We start from the raw sequence: 23,997 nt of genomic DNA, 5'->3' as shown, positions 1-23,997 counted from the left end.
TTTCCTAAATAAAATTGCCCTATGATTCACCTCCACACATCCTTCTTGTTTGTTAACAAATCCCACAGCCTTTTGTCCATAAATTCATGTTCTTGGGCACAACCTTTCCTGGGAAAGAAGGATCAGCATCCCTAATTCCTCTTACATACTAAGGACCAGTGGTTTAACTGCAGGGAAAGCCTTTACCACTCCAGATGGAAATAAATCTATTGATTTTAATTGAGCTATGCTGATTTGCTCCAACCAAGCACCTGCCCAACTCCCTGCTCTTCTCCAGGATCTCCCATTGGGATCTTGGACACGATGGTTGTGACCTCTCATAAATCAGGATGTGGTGTGGTAACACCTGACTCTGGTATTGCCCCATTCTTCCCAGACAGCAAAATAGCAAAGCCATGGGTAGGGAAATGACCATCAAAAGGTCACAGGCAAGGCAGGGCCAATCCAGGATCCAAGTGGGTTCTCCTGGCTCTCACACGAGAGCTTTATCCACCAGATTGTGTCTGTCCATGTGTTAAAGATGAAGTGCCATGGACTCGTGGTCATTATGTGCTCTGCTGCTTCCACACCTCATCAGCTTCGATGGCCCTACTGGTCAGTGATCCACCAGCCCGTGGTTGCACCCATGCTCTGGTGTCCAGGGGAGGTTTCCATGCTATCCAGGTTTACCAAAGGCAAATAGGAAAATGGTCCTGAAACTTGAGGGAAGGTTCTAAAGCACCAATAGAACCTGTATGGAGTCACACAGTAAGGGACACTTTTTTAGGATGAGCAGAGGTTCCCATACGGAAAAGGGCCTCCTGAAGTGGGAACAATCATGGAGAAGGCTCCTAGAATGGTCAGAGAATTGTTGAGTGCCCACTATGCAGTAAAAAACCCAAAGCAGCTCCACTCTGCTGTGATGGCAGAGGACCCTTTATCTGCCATTTTCCACTTGACATGTCCTGATACACTCTAAATGCACAAACAATGAGAACATCAGGTCACAGGCACTCCCAAAAATGGGGAAACCTGCAGCTTTGAAGAGGATGAGTGTTTTGTGGCTGCATTACTGTCTAACGCAGCCAGGAGCTGAATAGCAATGAAAATAATCATTTAGCTCTATGTGTAAATAATTTCATTCCAGCAACAGTTACAATCATAACAATAATGAAAACAATCACAGAGACTCAGAGAAGCATTAGAAAGATGCCACATTTAATTTACAGAGTTAGTTAAGCTAAGTCTTACATGAAAGAAATATTTTTAATATAGTAATTAGATATTTGTTGGAAAATTCTTGCCTTATTCTTCAACCAGTTTTTCACTGTGGTTATTTTTAGATGTTACTGTGGTTCCTAGTGTTGATAACACCTCTGGCTATGGGCTCAGAGATGTGCTTGGGCTGCTTCAGTGCTACAGCACCAGCAGCAATTCCACTGCTCTCCAATGGGAGAGAGGGATGTGGACACACTGCTGTATCCCCAGGGAACAGCAAGGAATTCAGGTTCAATTTTCAGGCTGAAAAAGTCTCCTTTAGAAACTGAAACCCCTGGGCATCTAGTGAGTGTGATCCAAGCAGAGCTCCTTGTGTTTTAGAACCATTTAAATGAAAAACTGAAACAAGATAAAATCTTTCTTAGAACTTTGTGAACAAGCATGAGTAGCATGAAATCAGTTTTAAAGAAGATGGAAGCACATGGGTGCCTGGACAGCTTTTCACAGTTGTGCCACTGGGATGTGGTTACACATCTCCACTTGGGAGAAGGCTCAGGTAGATTAACATTTAAGTCCACATGCCTGAAGTATTTCACCCTTAAAAGTGCATTCACTCCAGAAATAAAAACTTTGGTTTGCACACTCACAATGTCATGTCTTTGTTGATTTTTTTCCAGTAATTCCATTATCACAAATCACAAGACTGTCAAATACCCCAAGACTAGGAAATCACAGCCCAACAAGCAGCAGATGCCCTTTTGGAGGTTTTAAATAACATTCATTCATTTTTCAAATCCCACAACAAGAACTACCTACAACTTATCCACAGCAAAACCCAACACAAAGCCTGTAAAATGCACCACCCTACCTTATTCACTGCTTCTACTAATTTAAATCCAGGGACTATCTCATGAGAAGGAAAACCTAAGAGGTTTTACACAAGCTGTTTGTGTTTAAGGACAGAAGTCTAAGCTCAAATGCAACATAATTATGATGTCATTGAACACAGCAAAAGCTGCAGGACACACAGTGTTTTCATCACAGCACTACTACTGCAGGCACATTTGAAACACTACAGCACCTTCAGACTGTAATTATAACTGTTGTTGTTTCTGTGGTTTCAAAGATAATAGGACTTGTTCATAACATTTACACAATGCCAATGTGCTGCATGCAAAATACAGATCCAGTGTCACAGGCAAAATATTCCCACCAAGATACCTGCAGACCAGCAGGTTATGATTTAGTATCATTGTGAGCAGGAAATAAAAATGCAACACTGGAGATACAACGCCCAAATCCTTCCACCTAATCAGATAAACCAAGTTAGACTTGCCTGGTTAACTGAAGGACAGATTCATCTCTGGAGAAACAACCAATTCCAAGGCCATCGTGGCTTGCACGTCCTCATCAGCATTCCCCAACGGAGAGACATCATGAAAGATGAAAAAAAACTCCAGCAGCAAAGACAACTGACAGTGGTGGGGGGAAGTGGAGGGGGAAATTAAATCATTTACCAGTGTCCCTGCTCCCCAGCCTCCTCCCAGCCCATCTGAGGCGTTGGTGGGGTGGTGCCTCTCACCCCAGCACAGGGAGCTCACGGCTGTGCCTTCCCCCAGGTGCTGCAGGTGGGGTGTCCAGGAGGTCCTTCCAGCCAGGAATCACCTACAGCTGCTGGGCAGGAAAGGACAGAGTGGGTCTCACACAGTTAATGGATAAGTTCGCTCATCTTCACCACCTTGCTGTTCAGCTTCACCCACAGAGGTGCAAAGAGAGGCAGATGTGGCATTTGGCAAGCTGTCAAGGCACATCTTTCTTTTTAAAAGTAAGGTGCATTTCCCTGGCTGCTCTCAGCCCAGCCCTTCTGTCTGTGACAGCTCTGCTGTCAGCACTCAGGATGCCCTTTTCAAACACGGGCAGGGAAGAGCTGAGTGATACAGGGGAAAACAGCCATTTTCTCCAAGAGCAACCCAAAATGGAGACCTGCACTTTCCACCTCACTCTCATGCTGAGAGCTGCCCTCAATCCTTGCAGACAATTCCTCATGGAGGTGTTCTTTCACCAGACACCAGGCAGGCCAAATTCGCCTCCCTGGACTCACCAGCCATGGGTGCAGCCATCCTGCCACACACAGGGCCTCATGCTGCACCAGTAATATGACACAGGGTCCAGATGCCACCACCCTGACATCAATCATAGGCACAACACATAAACTTTCAGTTTTACCAGCGGTGTCATTTTTATTGTTTCATCCATCACACTGCACTCCTCACTCTGCAGGCAGTCTCTCCCTCTAAGTATTTCTTGGAGTTGTGGAGCCTGAGGACAGAATTGAAGCTTTGGAAGTATCATAAAGGTTATTCCCATTGACACCCACCACAATCTTATTGTCTCTCCAGCTAAATAGTAGGGGTCACTTGGAAAGTTAATGGTGATGCTGCTACTGAGAGTCTTGTGATGCCTGCACTTCCTGTCAGAAAAACACTCAAAGTGAATCTGAAATCAAAGTAGACAAAGCTAAAGTTCTGCTTATGAATGTCCCACCCAGTCATGGCAGTGTTGTCTCCTTTGATTTCAAATTCACTTTGAAACTCTCCAAACAGGAGGCACAGCTCTACCTTGGGAGCAGGAGATGCAAAGTGGAAACTCCACCCTTTTACTTCTCACGTAGCTGGTGCTAACAGGCCTAACAAAAGCCATAATAAGCCCCTAATGCCAATTCCAAAAGGGAATTATCTACCCACGTTACCCTTTGGTGCTTGTGCTTGACGGCATGGGCATACAGGGCTTTTTATTACTCCAGAAACCACTGAGTGCAAATGGAGCAGCTTGTTCCAGCTGAACCAGGACTTTCTGCATGAGAGTTTGGAAAGTAGTTTCCTTCTTGGAGCTGAGATGGGATTTTTCTGGCTGAAGCAAAGTGGGAAATTGTCCACAGTCCTTAACTTCCACTCCTAGCATATTTTCACTCCGTAATTTGCAAGCAAAACAGTCCAGAAAATGCTTGGTCAGAGCAACAAGTTTTTATAGCCACTTTATTTGAAAGAGCAGAATATTTTTGGTAATGTAGTTGGAATGACAGGCTCCCTAATTTTTCATTACAACATTTGCTGCTTTTGCACACATTTATACCTTTGGATCTAGAGACAAAATTGAGTAGCAACTGCACCATGAGTGGAGTCAGGAGGCACGAACAACCTTCCTCTCTCCAGAACATGGGGGGAACAATAGACCCACTGGAATGATAAGAGAGGACATTTTTCATGGGGACCAAAGCTCCCAGAGCAAGCCAATTCCTGCCTTCACAGTGCTCCTTCTTTCCTGATGACACTTAGCTGGGAGCTGGGAAGGGCAAAGCTGGCAGACTGGAAGATTGCCTAATGTGCTGTGACTGACATGTAATCGAATATTCAACCACTGGTCCTCATGTCGGTGGCAAAGTGAATATGACACCCTTCAGCTTAGTTGTGATCACGCCTCGTTCTTCTGCAAACAGTTCCATAAAGGTGCAGCCTGGCTCCTCGATGAGGCGGATGTGTGAGATGGGAGAGCAGTCACGGAGGTCACCTGCTGCTGGGAACGTGCTGGGGACCTGCCAGGGACTGACCTTTAAATGCCAACCGCATCCCCACCGCGCCCCTGCGCCGAGGTGGGACCGCCACACGCTCTGCTCTCACAGCCACCGTTGTGCTCGCTGACCTGGACAAGCCACCTGTTCAACATCAGAGGGGTCTTTATCTCTCAGAACATTTTTGGATCTGTCAGTGCCAAGAAAAAAAAAAAAAAAAGACAGACATACACGCACACACTTTAAAAAAAAAAGAACATTTGGACGTGAGAAACCCCAAGGGAAGGAACTCAGATGTTCGGGTCAGGCCTTAGAAAAGGTATCAATTCTTCTTTCCACTTAGCACAGGCTGCTGCCTGCCCAGGCTCTTTGTCTCTGCCCTCTTCCCAGTACAGAAAGCATTTCCCTTTTAAATGACATCTGAGCGCTGACATGCTGGAGGCACCCATCCTGCATCATCTCTGGCAGATGGTGCAGCTGGCCACGATTTTCGGGATTGCTTAAATAAAACCACAGTGCCATATCAAGAAATGTAGAGAAAACGCTCAACAGTGCTTAAGATGTTTAAACATCACAAACTGTCTAAGACTTCAGCTCGCTGCACTGCGCATTTTTGGTGATGTAACTGTTCTTATTGATGGCAACAGTGAAATCTCCATCATGACTCACTTCATTTTCTTTCTGGGAGGCAGAGGCAAATCCTGTGATATTCCTGCTCTGACCCAATATTAGATTCTTTCACCTTGCTATGCTAGGAAGTTTGGACAGCTGTAACAACACAAGTCAAATGCTTGAGGTTTTTGGAGAAGGGAGATCCCATGCTGACAGCATCAGGTCTGGGATGCCCTGATGCCATCAGACAAGAAGCTGACCCACTGCCACAGCCCACAAAGCCAGAAGCACCTCTGCATGGCTTTCACAGACATCCAAGCAGTTTCCGTGTAAGCAGCCATGCTCAAGCCAACATAAATGCTGTTTTTCCTTTTCCCCTATGGTTTTGCTTGCCTTGAGCTAATTAGCCTGATGGCCATTTCCCTGCTCCCCAGAGATACCACGTTTAGTGGTATATGTATTTTGGGAAAAAAAGCCTTTTAAGTGAAAATTGTCATTGTTGTATCCAGGAGTCATGTAGTTCTTTTCAGCTCTACAATAAGTCTTCAGCTTTTCTGCTAGTGATTAAAAAGGTGGGATACTGGAAAATAGTAATGTTAGGAAATATTTAGTCATAACTAAATAAAATGTGCTGTTATGAAAGTGAAAAAAGGGATTTAATTCCAACTTAGCAGGGCTCTTTCAAGAGTTTAAGCCCTGGCAGATCCCAAAATACATGAGATAACCTTGCAGCATTTGTGAAGTTACCACAAGAAAGCCATTACCTGTAGGGGTCAAAGGAGACCTCTCCCATCTGCACTGCAGTAAAGCTACTGAATCCAGTGATATCTGGGAGTCTGCCTAAAATTTACTGCCTTCCCCAACGAGAGAGGCATTTGGGATGCCTCTCTTGAGGCAAAATGAAGGGGCATTGTTTTTATTCTCCAAACCCTCCTCAGTGTCATCTTGTCTCAGGAAAGAGTGCCTGTCATGGCAAAGCGGAGCAGCTTGCAAAGATATTCAGAAGGTTCAACATGAAGCCAGTCCCTGAGAAGCTGGGCTGCATTCCTGTGCAGTTTCAGGCAGGTATTTATTTACTGTGCATATGGACTGGCAAACTTCGAGACATTTCTGAACGCCATCACCCGGGGGCATCACCCCAGCATCCTCCCATTGTCTTCCCTCACAAACTAGCTGGGAAAGCAGCAGGGAAAGGGCAGGGGGAGCACTCCAGAGCTGCTCTCACATCTCTCCATGAGGGCAGAGCCGTGAGAGGGGCAGCTGGCTGCCCACCATGGGGAGCAGCATGCGGCTCCACTCCGCACAGGCACCTCCGGCCGCAGATGTCGGCTTTTACTGCTCAGGTCTCCCCGATCACTGGGCCACCTGTACAGCACACTTACAGCAGTTATTCTCTTGCTGTTTGTGCTGGAATAATCTTGGCAGGAAGCAGCAGTTAAACCCAGGCATAATTTTTTACACCGTATGTAACGCAAAAATCACCTCTTTGGACAAGCAACACACACTCGTTGCCTTCTTGGTGGAATATGGTATTTCTTGTTCTGTCAGAAATGGTATTTAATATCTGAATGTCTCCATTCCATGCCTGGATTGCAATTCCTGAAAAAAAGAAGGGAACTTTTACAAACTCTGGATTTTAGATGTGGGATACTGTTGGCCCTTTCTCAAATGCCAAGATGGTGAAAGGCAGCCCCATCACAGAGTTAGGTTTGAATGGAGGCCTCAGATTCAAACACAGATCCAGGATCTGAATGTGGCTTTTGGATTTAATCCCATTCCCAGCCATATCCATTTGATGTAGCAGAACAGGCTATCACACTGGCTGAAAAAGCACTTGGAGCATCTATTGCCTTTTTTTTTCAAGTGAATTTCAAATTCTCTTTGCTCAAACTTAGAGAGAGGTGACATGACTGAATATTACAAGAACATCATTTGCTGCTGCTGCCACTGCTGTTGAGGATATACAGTAGGTTTTTCCCCTCTGTTTGCTTTAAAAATTAGGTTGCTAATGATAATGTTCCTCTCATAGATGATCTTGTACTTTTTAATGATACCCATAGTTTTCCTCCACATAAATGACTAAATCCTCACAGAAATCTCTGTCTTGATTAGCACTCCTGCTAGTAAAATTTCACATACTAAATCAGTACCAGCTGTAGCAAGAAAGAATGAAAAAGGCAAGTGTAAATGTTCCATATGCCCTACCAAATTGGCATCTGTGTCAGTAACCCTGTGTTTTTTTAAACAATTGTATACATACATTCTCAGAAGTGTTTTGCTCACAGGATTCTGCAAGCAAAATTTCCTCTGTTGGTACATCACTGAAATGTCACATCTAAAAAAACCCCAGCAAGGAGTTTTGCTGCTTCTCCTCCCTACGCCCAACCCCGGCGTGCCATTCAGCGAGTTGCCCCGAGTTTGCCACACCTTTGTTTTGGTGTCTGCTCCCCGTAACCTGACTCTGGGACACTCCTGCAGAGCTGCTCCACATTTAGCCCTCGGTTATTAGCAGCACCACCGAGAGCCAAAGCTGCTGAGGCTCTGTCGTTATTTCCAAGCTGAATCCAGAAGGACGGACTCGGGTTCCAGCCCGGCTGCTGGGGAATGCTGCTCCCATGAGCCAGCAGCTCGTCTTTCGCGTGACTCACGAGTGGTGATGGTGCAGGAGGGAGCTCAGCCCAGAGCTCTGACCCAGAATGGGCAGTGACTCAGCTCCATCCTGCAAAATCACCGTTTGGGTGCAGGGTAGGTGGTGGCTGCAGCCTCTTGGACGGGCCTGGCAGTTGTAAACTGGCTGAGCAGCACCTGCTCCAGAGCTCTGCTGTGCAGCAGGAAAAAGCCTGGGATACAACACAGTAAATATCAGCACAATGCAACTTCCAAATAACCAACTACCTCCTCAGCAAAAACACTTTCAAGTCACCTTATGCCTATCCAGCCACTGGAATTCAGTCAGTACGGCAGAACGGACTTCCAAAGTTAAACAAACACTAACTAGGGCTCCAAATGGGTAGCAAATGCCTCAGCCTGCTGTGGAAAGGTGATATGGAGCCAGACTGCCCGCTGGTGTGAGCCAACCTCACTTCACTGGACTTGGGTGGAGCTGTGCTGATCAGCACCAGCTGAGTGCCTGATCTCAGCACACCCCAAAGCCAGCCATCCTCTTTCCCTGGCATGGGATGATGCAAAGTAAACAGGAAAAATTAAGGAGTAGTTAAGGGCATTAATAGGATTTTTCTGATAATAATAAAATATTTCTCGCATTTCCAAAAGTCAGGAAGACCCTCTTTCCTCACACTCTTGGCCATGACAAAGTGGTGACACTTGTTCTGATTTTTTTCCAGTGCAATGTGGAGTGTATATTTGCACATCATGTCATGCCTGTCCATGGTAATCAGAAGCCATTATTTCCAAAAGCTCAAAATTCCCTCCTGGACTCTGGCATGCCAAGTTTTACTTCACAGTGATTTCTTTTCTTTCCTTTTTTTTTTCATGGCTGATTTATAATTGCGGCAAACAGAAGTTTATAATGGAAATGCTGACAAAACTGTAACTACAGTGTCACATTAACACTACCATTGCTGCATCTTTGTCAGACTTTCCTTTAACCCAATGAGCCAAGGCTTGGATCAAGTAGCAACAAAAGCCCAGAACACACAGGGCATAGGAGACAGAGTGGAGAAGTGGAGACAAAACTCCTGGAATACAATCCTTGCCTCAGTGAAATCAAAGGGATTTTATCCTTGGTGTCTAGTCTCACTTCTGCCAGACACTTGCTGTACGATTTGGACAAATTTATCCTCTGCAAAATGGACAGGAAAATCTGTCCTGCACTTACCTTACAAGTGTTGTAGCATGATTAGCAAATCACGCTCTTGAAGGAAGCAGGGGAAGGCTGAGGATAAACATAAACACTACCTACATATTTACAAAAAAAAATAGGCAAATATTATTCTAGGAATCCTCTATGCATGGAAGGTGGTGGGATTTTTAGTGCTCTGCCTGCATGTATTTATACAGAGACATCAATACAACATTTCCCTGCAACACCCTCATTATTTGGGTCTTCTCTCATGTTTGTGATTTTTAATTTTACTCCTGGCTTAGGTCTCATTCCTGACATTTTTATGTCGGTTTTGTATGCAATAATATACATACATTAGATGGTGTTGAAACCATCAACCCGAATTACTATTTTTAGCATGGTGCAGAGGATGGGACAGAGACATAAGTGACAATTAAAGAGAATATATTCAGAGCTGTCATCAGAAAATATTTTTTTTCTCTTGCCAGAAATCCTGGGTGCGTAGAAGGCAAAGTTTTTAAGGCAAAACATTCGGGTCATTCAAAAAAAACCCCAAACAAACCCACAAGTAAATGACATCACCAGGAGGCTGGGCTGCTCTAAGGTTCCCGATCGCTGACTTTGTGAGAGAACTCTTATTTGCTCCCTCAAACTGCTGATCTGCCTCTCTGCTTCTGTACTACCCATGCACAGTGCCTGCAGATGTATATAATTTACAGAGCTTTCCTCATCAAGGGGATTAGGCAGCCCTCTTTCAATATGTATAAGAAGTACAAACACACACTTACCCACTATGTTTTACGCCTGCCTGCAACAAACAGCTGAACAGATTGTGATGAAATTCAGACATTGACAATCTGACAAAAAACTTCTTTTTTCCCTTAAAATCTGGCTTCCAGAAGTTTTGCAAATCTAAATATTTTATTTGAATACCGCAAGGGCCCCAATCTTATGGAAAGCCTACGAAGCAAACATGGAGATACGTGTAGTTAAGGAGGGGGAGAAAAAAAATAGCACAGACACATACACAAAACACATCTATTTGGTGCAACTTGCCAATTTTCACAATGACTCGGGTGCGTTTTCTCTGCCTGGCTCCTGAGACTGTAACTAGACTCCTCTAATAAGCACTTTTTGCCCACCAGAGTGTCAACGGTGCTTTAACAGTAGTTTCAGTGTCAAATTGCCCTTTCCTCAGCAGGGATTGTTAAGCCTTTCTGTATTATACTTCCAAGACTCTCACGAGCTGGAGTTGGGAGATATAATATTTTCTTTGAAGTTTGCATTTCACAACACACTGGGATGCAAACAAGCTCCAGTTTCTCAGTAGTCAAACAATTCTGGCACACAGGGACTAGGACTAAATATTGTACCAAATTTTCTAATTACGTCTTTGTGATATTTACTACACGATGTTAGGTGAAAGCAGATCCTAATCAATATAAACCCCCTTGTCTAAACAGGACATCTGGGCTTTGAAATATTCTGTTTGTTGTCTAGAAATTACCCTGTAGCAAGCCACTGTAACAATATAATATCTTAGTCATGGAAAACTTTGGAGTATTTCTGATAAACTTATCATAAACAGATGAGTGCTTTCTCTCTCTCAGTATTAAGGTGATGTAAAAAGTGAAGATAAAAGTCAGCTGTATGCATAAAATCACAGAGGCTTTTGCCAACAAAATGCTGTGTTTACAAGTTTAAAAGATCCAAAGTCTGAAAAGGCAAAAAATTAGGATTCTTAAAGTAACACTAACTCAGCCACATGGCACATCCTGGCAAGCACATTTAGCAAAATAAACATTAGCATATTCATATACACATTTCTAGAGCAACGTATTTTTAATGTGGCCAAACTAATTCAACAATGGGAATCTCAACTTTTCTCATTTCAAGGCCAGATTCTCAGCTGGCAGAGACATATTATTTCAACAAACCGACATCACCGACAGCAGCGGAGCAGCCGAGCCGCCTCCTCCCGAGCAGGCAAGTGCCAGAGTCTGCTGCACTTGGGATGACAAGTCTCTCTTTCTGACTTCATTATCAATATTCATACAACAAGACAGACAGATGTGACTGAGAATCAGCTCCTCAGATAGAATCCTGAGCCTTCCACCACAAAGGCATTCGTGAGAGTCACTTTTCTGCCTGTGTTTTGTCACGTAAGGGAATCGGGAGGAATCCAGCCCCCCTGGCAGAAGGATTTCACAGCACAAGACAGGGGCAGTTGTAAGTCTTTGGCCCTGAATTTTGGATGTCGCTGATTTTCACCGATTCTCTCGGCTTTATCTGACAATTCCTTGACTTGCTCTTCCGACAGCAACAAGCTGCACTGGAGGGGAGCATCTCCCCGCTCATCACAGCCGTGTCAGCGCGGGCTCCATTCCCACACCCCAGCCTTCCCACAGAGAAAGTTTTGTGTGCCGAGGACATTCTCTGTGGATAACGAGGCAGATCCGGGCTCCCAGAGCAGCTGCCTTTGCAAAGCTGGCTTATCCCATCACCCCCGAGCTGCCCTTGGTGGATGGAGAGGATCTCTGGATGGCGCTGGGCCAGCTGCACCAGCCCTTCTGCCATCCCAACCTCCCGGCACATCCATCACACCAGGGCTCCACAGCCTGGGATAAGGGGATCTAAAAATGACACAAAGCCCCCTTTGCCCCACCTTAATATGACCTATGCTAAATCCAGCTTGGCTGGGGCTGAGGATCAAGGCCCTTAGACACTCTTAACTTAATGCTCCAGGTAGGAATGCAACTCCCCCCCATCAGCCCCTGTTTATTTTTATTTTTCCAGTGCTCAAGGTCCTGCTCAGGACTACAGCCCCACTGAGTGACACGCTCCATAAATATGGAAAAACCACAAAATTCTCAGTTTAAAGTACGGTTACATGAAGAGAAGGCAGCAAGAGGCAATTGCATGCAAGTTGTTTGTATATACTATGCGTACATAGTTTGGTGTTTGATATGTTTTTTTGCCAAGGATCTTGAACCTCACCCAGCTGGACTTGGAGGCATCCGGAGCAAGTTGGTTAATTGCTAACAGCCTTCATAGAGACACACAGGGAATTAATCCTCAGATCACCTCTTTTCCCCTTTGCAATTCACAAAAAAAAAAAAAAAAGAAAAAAAAAAGAGAAAAGCTTAGCTGTCCGCACTATTTCCAACAGTAAATGCTACCATTTCAGTGTTAGATATGAAAGGAAAAAAAATAAAACTGGAAAGCACTTCACACCTTTGAGCTCTGTAGCCTGTTAACAAACTGGAGAGATATTGGCAAAGAGGTTCAAAAGTTAGTAGGGGCGACAGACAGAAGAACAGACAGTGCAATTGCTTCATTTCCATAAGTGCTCATGCCAAAAAAATCAGATCTGATTAATAATTAAAAAACAAACAAACAAAAACCCCCATTATTTTCAGAATCAAGAATAAGCCTGACTGGAAAGTTCAGAAAGCCCCGGACATATGAAAACAAAGGGTTATGGGGCAAATCCCGACTTTGAGGGGTATTTTAAGCCCTTGCACATGAGTTTAAGCCCTTGCACATCCCACAGGGACATCCACCCTCCCCTGGGACCCTCAGCCAGGAGCACTCAGGGCACAGGGTGGGAATGGGCACCTGAGAGCCCTGGGCCAACTCCCCAGAGAGACCCCCAAGATCTAAAGATCCCCTGAATAATCCTATTCAGGGACAAGAATTATAACCATGAAGGGCAGAAATGGAGGGAAATGGGATCCTTCCTCAGGCCCCTGGCAGACACGGGGAGGACAATGGGGAAATCAGAGCTAGCACAAAAGTTTCCTCGAGTGCGTCTTCAGACACTGCGGTTTCAGATGAGAATTTCCAGAGGCAGGAACTAAAAGAATATTGTGATTTTCTTTGGGGGATTAATCACTTAGCCGCTTGTTACCTTTTGTTAGAGGCATGACACCCCATAACCTTGCTGCACAAGGCACCAGATGTCCATTTAAATGTCAGTTTTGAAGGAAAAAATGTTTGTTTTCCCATCTGAGTCCACAAAGTTATTTTCTTTCTGCTAAAACCCCCATGAATTTTAAGGCGAGCAGACACCAAAACGTGTTACAAATGATACAGAGGGGTGCTGAGTTCTCTGGGTGAAATTAAATAAATAAATAAAGGCAGTCCTTCCTCCTGCTCGCATTTGCTGGGGACGCGTATCCCATTACAAATAAAAAAAGTATTAAGAACATGTTATGAAAAATAACAAAGAATAGCAGAGAAATCTAAAAGTGAGTGGCACTTCAGATGGAGTTTAGCAAATTAAGTCATTGACCTGAAGAGGAGATTAATACCAAACAAGGTGCCCCTTCTTCTGAAGTAATGAATATTCTTCAAACAGCAAGGGAGCACTGACTGCTGTTTGATGCTGATGACATTGAAAATTTAGGAGAACAGAAATTCCATCATTTTTCATTTGTATGCAAATGCGCCTGTTCCAGAAATTAACCCCTGAACCCCATGTCAGTTTTCATCTGGAGGAATTCTCTTCGCTCGCATCACACAGCGCAGCCTTTGCTGCTATCCTGGGGTCACTGGGGCTTCCCCACACACAACAACACAAAACCCTAAAACATAACAACCAACCGAAAAAAAAAAAACCAAAAAAAAATAAAAAAAGGAAGAAAGTAGGGTGGGGGAAATTGGCCAAATCATGCCAGGCTTTGTTTCCCCCCATTAATGGGGTATAAAGGAGCAATAGAAGCCAAGCCTGTTGTAAAATGCACATCTCTAATGCCTGGCTCTGGGTCCTGGCATCATTGTCATGCAAAAGGCAGCTCTACCTCTTTAGGCAGAGCAGCACCCACTAATCACTTCCACTGGTGTTAAGGTGAACCTTGGGCCAATATACAACCCGTATTACTCTTCCTTTCAGCTCGGGCTTCCACTGTTAAAAAGTTCCTTTGTCACTTAGCACCTTAGACAAATGCGACTATCTGCATCTGAAGGGGAAAGAGATGATGGAGGTTTTTTAATTGATGTGGATTTAATTATGCTAATTTAGACAGCTGTAAAGCCTTTTCAGTAGAGCTGCATAATGGGACCAGCAAATACAGGTGTCCTTCACTGCAGGCGCTTAATGTTTAACCTCAGTCGTTTTGTAAGGAAGGGAAAATGCAAAGTAATGGTTAACCAGCAGAAAGCTCTATTTCTTGAGGACCTAAAGAGGACTCTTCACTTTGATTCTCCCTGCAATCCCATTGAGGGCTGCAGAAATCCACACACGCTGAGCAGAGCACAAATACTTTTCATTGCAGTGATGAAGATGAGGCTGAGGCAGAAACAAGAGGGTTCCGGTCTGCCACAGACTTCAGCGTCCTGCACATCCTGTCCTTTGCTCAATTTAGGCCATCTCTAAATAAATGCTTAATTTGAGACAGCCCTTTCTTGTCCTCTTTTTTAATCTTTTGTATCTGACCACCTACAGCACCAGCAATGATTAAAAGCAGTAAGGTATTTTCTTTGGGTGTCTTCTTGATGTCTTATCCAGACCCCTCTGAGGCTGCTATGCCTCCACCTTTCCCAATATTCCTTATCCCACACCCTACATCCTTTCTCTAGGCTGGAGCTAACACCTCCAGGGGCCATTTGGAGATACAATTTCCAGGTTTGGCTGGAGTTTGGCCAGTTTGGCTCCCCAGGGTGGTCATGCACCATGGAACATCAGCGCTGCTCCCAGGGAAGAGCAGAAATCCTTGGACAAAGGTGAGGAAGGGACCACTGAGCTTTTTAAATATAGAAAGAATCAAGGCCCAGATGTGGCTGGAACCAGATGATCTCTAAGTTCCCTTCCAACTCAAACCTTTCTATGATTTTATGATTCTGTGATTCTTTGCCAGAGGCAGCCTCAGTGATCAGGTATCATGTGTCCCCTTGGGGCTCTCCTGTTCAGTAGCACTGCCTTATTTGTATGACCACTACTTTTTCTTTTTTCTTTTTAACAGAAATTGTTATTTATTAAGCAGTTATTAGAGTAGGAAAGAAACCTTTGGAATACAAGTTCTGGTAGACTTCACTGAAGCAATTTCAGGTGTTACTGGCTGATTTACTCATCACTCATTGCTGGTGCAGCAAGCACAGTCTGCTCAGGAAGGAGGACTTTGGGCTGTGCTTTCCCCCCAGAACATCTCTTTTCCAAAGGAGTGCTGCCAGACTGGTGAATATGCTGGAAATATGCATTACACCATTAGATGGAGTTGAGAGAAGATTAAATCCAGATACACAAAACTATCCACTGCTACATCTTTAGGTCTCCTGAGGCTAAAGAGATTGCAGAAGTGCTCTCCCAGCACATGATGCAGAGCGAAGCCCACTGGGAGCTGCTCTGCCTGTCTGTGTCTGTCTCCATCATGGTGGCACCTGGGCACTGCACTGTCTCTAATCACTCCCAAAGTGCAGTAGAAATGGTCTTTTATCCCATTTTACATCATGCTTATATGGTTTGCCCAAAGTCACTGGGAGCAGAGATAGAATTTCAGATTTTTATTTTTTTTTCCATTGTTTGATGCCTCATTGCAACCCCCTCTTTCCCCACCTTTTCCCTCCCTGTCTGCATTTCACCCTCTTAGCTCCAGGCACTGGCTACGGCAATCCTCTCCATTTTGGCAAGAGTTCCTGTTCTGGGAAATGCTAATGATGGGCACTGAGGGGTTAGCAAAGTATTGTTCTTCAACCAAATTTCCCAGCTTCCAAGTCTGCAAATTTGGCTGCCTGGATACAAATGATTCCCCCCAAACACAAAGTCTCCTCATCTCCTCCTCAGGAACACCAAGTGCAGAGTGCTCCACAGCTATTACATTCACATGCATGCATTATATAAGCACAGGCTTGAGGAACTCGACAGTGACAGTGTCAGTCATCCTTCCCTTCACCTTCTCCTGTGCTCCAAAGCTGGATTCAGCACCTGAGGGCTCTCATGGCAGCTGAAGGGCCAAACACCAGTTAATCTGGGAGATATCCTTCCCAACAACCACACCTGGCTTCCTGGCCCGCTTCCCCCAAATTCTCCTTGGTTGTTCTGGCAGCTGGGACACCAATAATGTGCTTGGGGTTGGGCTGAGCTTTCCTCTTGGCTGCTCTGAGCCCTGTGGTGCCATTTTCCTTCACTCACCCTTGGTTATGGTGAATGGTCTCCATTACATTTTCAAATAACCTGATATCCACACGAAAGGCTTTGGGGTAGGCTTTATTTCAAGTGTTATCAATTCCTACGTTTGCACGATGCAGAAATGTAAGAATTGGTCCTAGAGCCAACCAAATCCTGGTGCTTAGCCCAGCAGCAGATCCAATTTCTTCTGCATACCCAGGATAAAAATGCACAGGCTCTTTACCAGGGACATACAACATACCAATGTGAGCACTCTGTTCTGTATTTTAACAGATTTTAGGAATTTGTGGGAATTCTCTTTAACACTTGGGAGGAAAAGATCTGAAGAAATGCTCTAACAAAAAAAATATACAAATGGGTGCTTTGATAACTATAAAGTTGCTTTCTTGGACCGAGAGCCCACATTAGGAACCAAATAAAATATTTAAAAGCAAAAATCTTGCAAAGTTTCCTCCCGCAAAAGGGAAAATATGGTCTATGCTATACCAGACCTTCCTTTTGCAAAATCTGTTTAGGAGTTGCCATGAAACAAGCAGGATTCAACAAAGAGCTTGACAATTTCTGTTAAAGTTGCATTTATACATATTTCTAGGAATGTTTGGTTTGATTTTTCTTTAAAACCAAGAATCAAGTTGCATTTCAGACCACATATAAATATAATTTTGCTCTCACATAATGCTTTTGTATCTGGTGTAATTCCATTTACTGCAGTGGTGTTACCTTTCAGTTACCCTAATGGGAACAAGAGCAGAATTACACTGATAAAAAAGCTGCTCATAGAAAAAAACAACAAAGGAATAAATACTTCCTGTGGCTCATTTAGTATATTTGTTTGTCCAAATTGTAGCAAAGACATTTATTTCAATGAATATTGTTTGATCAGCAAGAGTAAACACTGATATGTCTTAAACTCCAACAAGCAGTTTTTACAATTCATCAAACAACACCTAAGATTGTTTAGCTGGTCAACTAAAAGAAACAACAAAAGGTTCCAGGTCATATAATTATACCCTTCTGTTTCCCAACTTTCTTAGAAATCTCTGCCTAAAAATAATCCCAGCATCCGGATGCCTTGCAGAATTGGCTTATTTAAAAACATGTAAAAACTCTTATTGCAGCCTTAGCCATTTTAAGGTCTGGGTGCTGACACAGTGCTTAGCACTGCTATATACCGCTTTCCATCTCCAAAGCACTTTACAAACATTAGCTAATTAATCCTCACAACACCCCTGTGAGGTAGGTAGGTAAGTATTGTCATCCAATTAGGTAAGTATTAAGCACTGTTATCCCACCAGATAAGTATTAAGGTCTCCCATTTTACTGGGGATCCTGAGGACAACAGGTTAAGTTGCTTACCAAAGGTCACAGGGGGAGCTGGTGGAACAAAACTTGGGATGCTTTGGTTTCTTGGGGGCTATTCAGGCATCCAGGCAGCATCCGGGGCTGCTTCCTCCACAAAGGCATCCCTCACCATCCACATGGAAATTAGGGCTTTCTATACCCCTCCAAGACACACAGGGATGGGTACAGCACGGTGGAAAAGATGTGCTTGAGAAACACAGCTTCCCTCTTTTTGGGGTGGGCAAGGATGGCATTGCCCAGCAAAGCTGTCAGGAAGTTTTTAAGAATAAAAGTCTTGGATCAGGGCATCTTCCTGTGGGCACACACAGACATCCATCCAAAATTATCACCAGGCCTTGCCAATCAAAAGCTCCTTCTTCCCCTCTCAATTTGCCTTTCTTTCCCACTATTCTATAAAGACGGACTCATATTAAAGTCTCACAAAGATATAAACCTTTCCACTGTGGTTTGCATCTTCTTAACATAAAAAAAGCCCAACTTGAAGCCCCAGCTCAGAGGCTTCCACATTTGTAAGGGAGGCTTGAATCCTCAAATACACTTGGTGGGACAAATCCCTTTTCAGAGGATCTAGAGAACAGGACCAGCCCAGCACGCTTTGGGTTTAATCAAGTCTCAACAGATGTCAAGCTGGTGAAATAACATCATCTGTCCCCCAGAGACAATGCCAGCGTTCACATCTGCTTCCAATTTCACTTCACTGCTGGAGAAAAAGTGAAAGCTCCTACTGTAACTCCACTTGGAGCTGCAGCTGAAAGTTAAAAGAGTCCTGAACAAAAGTCTAAATTGGACTCGGTGATCTTGGAGGTCTTGGCCAACCTAAATGATTCTGTGATTCCCTCATTGACTTGGAGCCTGATGGGTTTTGTGAAGTCACTGAACTCTAGACCACGGTAAGAAAGCCCCAAATCAGGAAAACCCGCCATGAGTGAGCCTGCAAAAGGTGCAATCCTTGTCAGGGCACATTTCAGGGTCTGCCCAAGGGCCCATCACTTGTGATGGACAGTCAGGACTGTCCTCTGCTTGGCAATTTGGCACTCAGCTCATGACAATGCCATCCAGCTTTTCTTCTGGATGCAAGGGACCAGCACAGAGATGCTTCAGCTCAAGCTGGAGCTGAGGCAAATCCCAAGTGTTAAAAAAAAAGAAAAAAAAAGACCTTGACTAGATTTCAACTGCGCTGATTTATGTTTTCAAGTGGAAGGTGGTTTTAGCTGAAGTAAACTACACAGTTTTTAGAACATTCAAAATTCATGGCAGTTTGATCCCACAGGACGTCAAACAAACACAAATGATTTGCCAGGAATCCCTACAAATGGAAATAACCAAACCACACACGGTTCCAGCAAAAGTCTTGAACCAACTCTAAGGCAGGGAAAAATAAGGATTAAAATGCAGAATTTTTATTTTATTCATCTACACAAAGACATCTCCAGTGCAATGCACATCCAGATCAACTTCACACAAAGAAGGAGCAGAAACACAACTTGAAACTCAAAACTCCTCCAACCCACAAACCAACAGGAAATAGACAAATGAAAATAAGAGTCATGAAAACATAAGGTACATTTAGATTCTCTTGCACTCACTGGAGTGGTTTTATTTTAACACAGCGCTGAAATAGAAAAAGGAATTAATCTGAGAAAGCTAACACAAAATGCAGGTAACAGACATATCATGTGTGGTACAATCATAAGAAAGAAAACAGAAAACCAAAACTGTGACAAGAATGTGCTTAGTTATATTCTTTCAAGCTTGGTCTGCCAGCATATTTTCCTTTTTTCTTTTTTGTTTTCCTGTGTACTGGTCACCAGTGTCTGCCAAAAGACTTTTCATGGATTTCTGCAATTCCATTCCCCCCCAAACGGAGGAAATGATGTTTCTCCACAACCACAGGACCCAGCTGTAGGTTTTACACCACGATTTGTAGCTGTAAACTAACACAGTGACACGCCACCCCCCTGCCTAAACAACCAAGACCAAGCCAGTTGCAAAAATTCAGTGTGGGTTATGTGCAAAATGAAAGGATTAAAAAATGAAAAGAGCATTCACTTCATGTTGCTCCTTTAAAACATTATCACATAGCTCCTTTTTTTTTTCCTAACCTGACCTTTTTTTTCCCAACGGTTTATCTATAACTTAATATAACTAATTCTTTTGAAATAATGTTCACAGTTAGCATAATTGGTGTTATATAGTTCTAATGTACATTACAGAATATTCTGTCACTAGACACTAAATTGAAATTTTAAAGAAAATGATAGAAATAGCTGTAAGGGAAAAAGTACCCTTTTAAATCTAATTTGCTATGCACCGCAGTAGGGTAATGGATGCAATGAAAGTTCCTTTATTGAGTTCCCATGTCCAAAAGGTATTTAGGTAGCAAAGGATGTTAAGCAGACCCCCTGTGCTCCTCCTTTAAGTAAAGATAGCAGGAAATAAGGTATATAGGTTTGTGTCCTCCTGATTTTTATTTCCTCAGGAGTACAACTTATGCAAAGGGCACCTTAGGCTACTTGGAGGATCACAAAGGGTGCCCTCGACCCCCTCGCTGTCTGCATGAATAGAAGCATCTAAAGGATGGCTGAAGCCATACAGCGAGTTAAATCCTTCAGGTGGGTCTTTTCAAATTCCAATAGTGAGGAGTTACTGGAGAATTGGTAAGGATTTCACTAGGCCCCAGCAGGTTTGAGATCAAAAGCCCTGGTTAAATAAAAGCCTGTTGGGAAATCTTAAAACCTCTTTGTAATGTAACTTTAAAAAGTTAATACAAAGAGCCCTTAGACTGAAGCCTGTAACAGCATGAACAAAGAGTATATCAAAACTGATTCCATTAAGGGAAGGCAGACAAATAAATTCATTTAATTTAAAGAGAAATCAGATATATTACTCTGCTAAAAACTAAAAAGCATATCAGGAAATAAAAGCCAAACAGATTTTGCAATACACATGCACATAGAGCTGTGAATAATAGCGATAGATATATATAAAATCTATTTATAAATATCGCTCAGAACAGAGAACAGAACATTATATACACACATATATGTTTAAGTATCAATTTATCCAATATGTGCATGTGTGTGTGTGTGTATAATTCTAATATATACATATTTTTATCATTTATGAGGCCTCACGCTGGGCTCTCAAATCTGCACTTAGATGTATCTATATAAGTATCCAGAAAAACGCAGCCCAAAGAGCCCCTGCATTCAAACTGACACAAGACATTTCTCAACCCAATTAATTAAAAAAGATGGGTGCTCATCAGTCAGCTGGCACGGGATTTTTCTCCATCATCTTGCCAAAGTGTCACAGTGTTAGTTGCGCAGCATGTTGGAAACAGAAAATCTGGGACTGGGATTTCTATATCATTTATTAGCTGACCTCTTTCCGAGCAGCTCTTACACTTTTAACTCGTTGGGGGTCCTGCACTGGAGGCAGGAGGGCAGGGGAGGGAAGATGGAGAATCACATGGAACCATTTTTGTTGGGAAAGCCCTGTCAGATCATCCTCTGGGCGAGATGCTCGGAGATCTCGTGTTGGACACCCACACTGGGGATTGGGCAGCATTTCCTCCAAGCAAGCAGTGTCCTGAGCATCCTATGAGCAGGGGAGCACTGTGTCCCTGGGGAGCATGGCTGGGGGTCCCTCACTTCACCCAGGATGGGGTCCCTTGGGTGCTGGATGCTCTGGACCCGAGGGAGGAAGGGTCCTCTTGTCTCCCAGCTCACTGTCCCCACAGCAAACATTCACTGGGAATTTTGCTCCCTCTGCCCTCCAGGAAAGGAAAGGAGGGGATGAATTTTGCTGGTCTGTGAGGCTTTTAATATTATTATCACAGGGGAGTTGTGGCCATCTCCTTAGCTAGGAAGCACATTTCACTGTTTGAAAAATAACATTTCTCTCACAACTCCATAGGCTGTGCACTAGAGGAGGGAGATGTATGTGTGATTCAGCTGAGGGTGAATGCCTGCAAAAAGTCATGCTCTATGGCATTTTTTTAAAAAAATTCCTTTTCTAAGAAAACTTTCCTTTTATAAAAATTTTTCGTTTTATAAAAATCTATAAAAGTAATTAAAAAAAAACCTTTAAATTCTGACATTTTAGTTCAGCAGCACTCATTTAGTTTGCACATAGTGAGGGAATGGGACCCAACCTCATCCTCTAAACACTGCCCCTACAGCAGAAACAAATCATTCTGTCCCTCTGCACTTTAATAACATTTTTTTTCTGGAGATAAGAAATCAGCAAGATGTTTCACATATGGTGCCTTTCATCCCAGCGAGCAGCAATGGTTTCACAACCTACACTAGTGACAATTATTTTATTTTATTTTATTTTTTTATTTTATTTTATTTTATTTTATTTTGTTAAAACCCTTAAAATGCACGTCAAATCAAAGCCTCTTAACTGTAGGTATGGTTATCATTTTAGCAATGGCATTCCTGGTGATTTTGGGTGGACTCCACCAAATGCATTCAGCGACCACTATTTATCAGTAGATCATTACTCTGTGCACCAAATCACTGTGGTGGCTGACAAAGAACTGCTCTTTGCATTAGAAGTCACAGAAAAATGGCAAAATGAAGGATTTCAGATGGAGATAACACCACAAGAAAAACCCAGGTGAAAGAAATTGGTGTTTGGGAACCTTGGTCTCAGTGCTGTGAGTCACATTCTTGCCCTAGCAACAAGTATCTAATAATCACAGGAGATAAATGTCCCTTTTGACCCTTTGTTGGAGAGAAAATCTCTCTGAAAACACCGTATCTAATAATATCAAAGGTTGTGGTGGCTTCTGCATGGCTGGCAATTTTTAGACCAGTAGAGGATGAGGTTTTCTGGTTCAAACAGGAATTAATTGAGGGAAGTCATATGGCTTGTGTTATACACGTGACACCAGATGATCCAAATAGTCCTTTCTTGGCCTTATAATCTACAAATAACCTTGTGGAGGTACTGCTCTCCTGTGGATTAGTGGCAAACCAATGCTCCTCTTGCTTGGATGAGTTTTCTGATCTAAATACCACCCAGACCTGCGTGGCCTACAGGATTTGACTGGATCACGGTCTCAGACGGAGCCACGGCCAATTAATGCCAGACATGAGATAAACCAGGGTAGGACACGCTCCACTTCAGGTGCTCTGTGATCCTGGAGTGGCATTAGCAGCCACATAACAAGACAGCTCTGAAACACAACACTTTTGCTATAAAGACTGTTATAAATATTGTTTTACCCTCGCTGTCTTTGCATTACCTTGCACCATAAGGCCCAGGCTGTCAGACACCGTGGGGCTCTTTGGTTCTGAATTAATCACCTTCATCTGCAAGAGCAGGGTATCACTGTGGCCAGTTTATAATCCATAAAAATAATAAAATTCTGCAATGATTTGTGTAACAGGACAACCCATTCCTGTATGGAAAATAGAGCATATGGGGTTTTGCCTGTCTTGCTTGGATTAGGAGGCAGAGGAAATACCTGGCTGAGCAGTGCTCAGGAATTATCAGGTGGATGATGTTACAGGAACAAGCTGGGTCTTTATTTATTTGCTTTACATGGATGACTCCGAGTTCAGGTTGATGGAGTTACATAAAGCTGAGCCTCCTCCTGACCATGCCACAGCCCTGGCTGCTCCCACTGATCCATCAGTGCAGTTTTGCTGGGAAATCTGTGCCAGGGAAAGCCAGGCTGCACCCCTCAAGCTGCACCCGAGGTGAGCTCAAAATCAGTCACCACCTCAATCAGAAATATCTCTTAAATGCAGCTATCTTTATCCCTGTCCCTATCTCTCACCAGGCCTTGTTTTACCCCCAAGGATAATTTTTGATGTAGAAGGAAACATGCCATTTATTAAGCCAAAACCACTTCCTTTAGCTTCTACAAAAATTTCTTCTGAGGTTTCCCTTTCAGGCACCAGTCTTATTTAGATCTGCAGGCTGAGACAGTAGCAAAAGGTGGGAAAACTTACAGTCATTACATTGATTAATCAGCTGCTGAAATTTGGCTTTCCAGCATGACACCTCCATTCTCTGAATGTGTGGCCCTACTGCAATGCAATCAATTTGTCTGTGCAGGCTCCAAAACCCCAGAGCCACACCATGCAAAAAAAAAAAAAAAGGGCAATCTTCTGCCCTCTTTGACCACAATAAGCAACATTACTGAAATCACCACCCCTGTACAAGTGTAGCATGACCCCATATTTGTAGGCAGCAGAGTATGACTTCATTAAAAACCATGCTCTGTGTTAGGGAGTGGGAGCAAGGCAAGCCAGCAGCAGAGCAGCATATGTCTGAAACTGATAGGAAAATGGGTGATGCCTTAAACCC

General features: G+C 43.5%; 1 protein-coding gene across 1 annotated transcript in view; it reads right to left on the bottom strand.

Moving 5' to 3' along the window:
• Positions 1–10,078: 10,078 nt before the first annotated feature.
• Positions 10,079–23,997, bottom strand: part of GTDC1 (glycosyltransferase like domain containing 1) — a 191,852-nt gene continuing 177,933 nt past the window's right edge. Inside the window, exon 12 of the mRNA XM_064717982.1 lies at positions 10,079–10,142. Within this exon, the coding sequence (XP_064574052.1) occupies positions 10,104–10,142 (39 nt within the window). The 3' untranslated portion in view covers positions 10,079–10,103. The remainder of the gene's footprint in view (positions 10,143–23,997) is intronic.

This window comes from Zonotrichia leucophrys, chromosome 7 (assembly GCF_028769735.1).
Source record: "Zonotrichia leucophrys gambelii isolate GWCS_2022_RI chromosome 7, RI_Zleu_2.0, whole genome shotgun sequence".
In the NCBI taxonomy this organism is placed as follows: domain Eukaryota; kingdom Metazoa; phylum Chordata; class Aves; order Passeriformes; family Passerellidae; genus Zonotrichia; species Zonotrichia leucophrys.
This window is presented reverse-complemented; position numbering and strand designations above follow the sequence as displayed.